The sequence below is a fragment of the Montipora foliosa genome, chromosome 9 (genome assembly GCF_036669935.1).
Source record: "Montipora foliosa isolate CH-2021 chromosome 9, ASM3666993v2, whole genome shotgun sequence".
Taxonomy (NCBI): Eukaryota; Metazoa; Cnidaria; class Anthozoa; order Scleractinia; family Acroporidae; genus Montipora; species Montipora foliosa.
In genome coordinates this window covers 19,583,859-19,588,858 of record NC_090877.1, presented here as the reverse complement: position 1 = coordinate 19,588,858, position 5,000 = coordinate 19,583,859, and the positions used below count along the sequence as shown (strand labels likewise).

The 5,000-nt window shown below is 38.8% G+C and overlaps 1 protein-coding gene across 1 annotated transcript in view; it reads left to right on the top strand.

Moving 5' to 3' along the window:
- LOC137970753 (peroxidasin homolog) overlaps positions 1–5,000 on the top strand; it is a 52,501-nt gene that overhangs the window by 22,031 nt on the left and 25,470 nt on the right. The window contains exons 3-4 of the mRNA XM_068817312.1: positions 2,117–2,659; positions 4,451–4,696. Coding sequence (XP_068673413.1) covers positions 2,117–2,659; positions 4,451–4,696 — 789 coding nt within the window. The remainder of the gene's footprint in view (positions 1–2,116; positions 2,660–4,450; positions 4,697–5,000) is intronic.

The following is a 5,000-nucleotide window of genomic DNA, read 5'->3' as shown; positions in this document are numbered from 1 at the left end:
ATTTCAGTTTTACTTCCTTACAGTGCAAGTTAGGATCATCGGTAGGGCTTACAAAATTAACAACATTTCCCAGGGTTTTAGAAATGACATCAATACCTTTACTACTATTTTGAAACGTAATATGTTTCCCAGTTGGTTAACTGACAAGTCAGTTAAAGTTTCTCTTTAACAAACGTTACAGCAAAAGAAGCTTCCAAACGTGATGCATCTGACTGCCATTGTTACAAAGTACCTTAAAAATGTTTTTCTCAGCTTTTTGATTCCCAAAAGGGTTCTTGTTCTCTTTTTCCGTCCCTTGCTCCTCCAAACCCCTGAGAGGGCCTCAATTTTCTCTATTCAAAATGTGCAACATTTTTAGTGTAAAAGATTTTATTCGAAATTCTCTCATTCTCTATTGTGTACAAATTTACCGTCTGTGCAGGCTGTGGTGCTCGTTACTTTGGTGAAACCAACACGCCTTTTTGAACACGTGTAAATGAGCACCACTTTCAAGAAATGAATTCTCATATTTTCAAACATACCAGTTTCTCTAAGAATTATTGATAAGGCTACCTCTTTCTAACGACTTAAAATCAAGGAGAGCTTTGCATACCTGAACTCAACAAACAAGTTGATTATGTCATTTTTTCAATACTTTTACTTACAGTTATGTCAGTTGTGTTTTCTATAACATTGTTGCTTAGTTTGAATTTATCTGCTCGTAACGAACATTTAATCTATAAAGAATCATTGTATTGATAGTCATCATCTTACTAACGTTTACCGTTATACTCACTGTGGCTGATGATGATGTTTCCAACATCGAAACATTTTCCTTAAGGACATTCGCGCCCATTGCTACTGCGCATCCTTACAGCGCGCGCAAATTCACATGCCACGTCATGCATCGAGCGCGCGCGCTAAGTACTAAAATGAACAATAATATGGCAGATGACCATTGCTATAGCTTTGCTTGGATTTAACGATCTTGGATGTTCGGTGACCCCTACTTTTCTTTTCAGAAACAGATTTTATTTACAATTATCTCCACATTGTTCAAGAATAACAAAAAATCAATGTGGAAGTTAAAAAAAATTCAAGATTTTTGTCCTCGGGACATGAAATCCTGCCATCTTGCGGCTGCAAGGCCCATGAAACTATTGCCGCTAAATGCGAGCTTCTTCTTTAAGGAACCTCAACAGTTAACTAAATTCACTTGATGGGTCCGCTGAAACAAAGTTTGGTAGAGAACATTTCACTTCAAAGATGTAATTATTGCAATATTAGTGGGCTTACAGACACTGTGGCCTTATTCGCTAAAGAAGCCGGATTTTTTCAGATTTAGGGTGTTCTTCCGGGCAAGTCTCTCCAAAACGAAGTCGGTGACCCCCTATTTTTTTTACATTTCTGACATCACTAACTCGTCATCTTTCAATGGTAAAATTTGCAGAAAAAAATCAATGTTAGAAAATATTCGGGCGAACGTCCTTAAATTCAAAAGTGAGCCGTTTGTATTTTTAAAAATAAATGAAACAAAGCTACTCAGAATGTTGAAACAAAGCAATCAAACTGTATCAGAAAACATTTACCAAAGCCCTTGAATGCTAACTGGCAAAATATCTTGATTTAATCATGATTGATATAAATGAGACTATACTTGTTAATTGGTATTAAAATAATAAATCAACTAATCAAAGCAAAAACTTGTGAATGTTCCATTGACGAAAATAAATAGCTATTTGAAGTGACAATCCACTAAAATATGACTGTTTTATTGTTGTCTGAACGAAATTATTAAGAACCGAGCAGTTTACACAAGAAAAACTAATATTCGCCATTCACCGCAATATGTAGAGCAATGTGTCATTTTGTTGAAATTCTGTTTAATCCTTTATCTATGAATGGGTTAAGGTCTACAATTGTTGTTCTGTTTTAGGCTACTCCTCGGCAACCCTACCAGCACAGATTACTTTTCTTTAAAATTGATGATTTGTTTGGTCACATTTCTCAAAGACGTTTTCTCTTAAATTCACTGAGGATAGTTTGTGACGAAAAAAAATTGATAAATTGATATCACTTAAAGATGGAAAACACGACTTACATCTATAGCTACAGTTTCTTACCTTTCTCGTTCTAGTTCGTCCTCACATCTCACTCAATCCGGGACCTCGTTACGCAGTTCAAGGAAGGACATTCTCTCTACCAACATGTAACGTAACTGGATACCCTGCACCAGCTGTGAGTTGGAGAAAATCATCCGGCCTGTTACCCAAAGGAAGAGTGAGGTATAACAACAACTCTCTGCAAATTTTACAAGTTCGCAAAGAGGACTCGGACGTATATTTCTGTTCTGCATCAAATCTTCTAGGAAGAGCTGAGAAGAAAACTCTGTTAGTCGTGGTCTCGCTTCCTCAGTTTACGATCAAACCTCCTTCCAAGATTGTTACGATGTCGGGCTGCAGTATGAGGCTCAATTGCAGCGCTACAGGTGATCCACAACCAACTGTCAGCTGGAGGAAACAAGGAGATCAGCTGCCAGTTGGGCGGAGCCAACATATGAATGGCGCGTTAGTTATTACAAATTTACAACAAAGTGATGCAGGGAATTATATTTGTACTGCTACAAGTGCTGGCGTGTTTAATGTGGAAGCTGTGACGTCTTTAGAACTTCACCAAAAAGGTGGGCTAATATTGCAGAGCTGCAACACTTGTGAATGAACAGTTAATGTGCTCGTGCAATATTTGAGCCATAAAACCATGCATGTAACAATTTAAAGACACGAGAAATCCACGGACGTGAGCTTAATTCAATTTAAACGTCTAATACCTGGCGGCTTATGTGTGTGCTCAAGCGAGTGAAAAACGTTTTCCTTCGTGCAATGTTTGAGTCATAAGCACGCGATGTATGATGCAAGAGAGAAGTGCAGGATCAGGAGTGTCAGTTTTGCATTTACACACTGGCTTTTGTGCTCAATCAAAAGCGTGTAGAAAATTGACGTTTGGTTTGTCCAAAGTATACGTTTTCATATCATTGCATGATATGGGATGAATAGAGTCTGTTCGTTGTTCCCTCTATAGAGAACCCTTATTTTGGCAAAAATGTGACAGCGTGAGGAAACGATTTTGGGCAACTTTAACGTCGTACTAATTTTCACAAAACTCTCTTGATGGGCTCAGTAACCCCTGTACTTGAGAACGTACGAATTTACGACATGACGACAAAGCCATTAGCCGCGTCAGGAACCCATGAGTAGGAGCTTGCCTGTCCCATACAAGTCCTTTGAGTCAACCTTTTGCGCGTATTTGTATTTAAGAACGCCACGAGTTCTTCAGCTCTGTACGCACTGTTTAGAATGACCAATCATAATAAAGTTATTGTCAAACGAAAAACAAATATAGCAAAAGCAATGTGTGCAGATTGTAGAAACTGATGTAAATTGATGTAAATGTGAGTCTCCTGCTGAAGGGTTCGTTCTAAAAATAGAAAGATACGCGCAAAGGTTGACTCAATGATTGACTCCTGGTCATGGACTCCTGCCGTGTCAGAGTCACTGGAGGGAGAAACTGGTTTTAAACGGTTGCAGAGGACTGAGACGTGTAACATACTGTCGACAATAAAACAAATATATCCACAAACCGCGGCGGGTAATAACATCAACGCCTTTGTTTAGAAGATGAGCACATTGATCTCTAAAGCACCTTTAAACCGTGTGGACGGCAGCTTTTTACTTCTGACATAGAGATTATAAAATTGGCTACGCGGGCCACATACGAATTTTATCTTCGACTCCTGATATTATCAGCACTCAGCACATTCAGTATGTTGAAAAACTGGTCACCAACCGCTAAAACACGCATGCTGTGTAACATCAACCAAGATATGAAAGTTACACACAGTTGTACATCACAGGCGGCGCGTAATGTTCGTTTCAAATACCTCAAGGGGATAATACACACACCGTGAACACTAGCTGGAAACGAAGCAATTTCCAATGTAGCAAATCCAACGTTAAAATAGTTAAGTGTTGTGTCCTCGCGATTTAGAGCACTTACTAATTGCAAGTATGTAACACGGAAGAACAGCTTTTGAGGAACTACACATGACAAATAATACTGAGATAGTCGCGAACAGTCTCCATGTTATGTCTTAAATGCTGTCCGCTGAAATGGCTTTTTGCGATCGGAGAGTCGCAAGTCGCAATTAACAAGAAAAAAGGAGGGGAAGTGTATGTCCCTTCAAAGCAACCATATTACTTTGTTCTCTTTGCCTTTTTTCCCCAAATAGAAATAATGCTCACTTCCTTTTATTTTGCATTTTTATGTCTCTGCGTTGTAAATGTATATTGTAGATTCTAAGTTACGGTATTCAATTCCGGTTCTTATATTTTTGGTTTTCAGAATCCAAATTTTCCACACGCACCTTTTAGTGGTGGTAGGAAAACTAATTATAACACTTTCTGTGAATTATTAGGGGCCCTGTGTTCGTCCAATATTCTTGGGGACCTCGATGGTAAGTACCTCGTCAAATTGAATTCGTTTTTAGTTCCAGTCCTCCAGAGTTCATCCCGCAGCAGGTTTGTGAGATGTTGGCGCGCTAAGACAGATGGCTGGGCAGCAACCACCTTCCACAGCAACTGTGATGGAAAGGGTCCCACTGTTACTATAATCAAAGTTGGCAGTTACATATTTGGAGGATACACTGACGTATCTCGGTCAAGTAAGTAGAATTAAAAGTTCAGAGTTGGTTTCCTTGTGATTTTTGTAACATTACTTAATTAAAAGAAGGATATCAAAGGTAAATGAACAATTCAATGGTGTGAGCTAACTGACATTCTTCGTTTGAAAGGATAACTTACCCCAAGTGGAAGGGCAATTCAATTTACTTACGATATTGGAAACTTCGAAACTTGATCACTTGTTAGTGTAACGCTCCGGATCATGTTAGGATGTCGGCAACCACTGTTCTAAAATATCTTTGATGGAAAGGGTTCCACAGCGACTGTCACTATAAACCAAGTCGA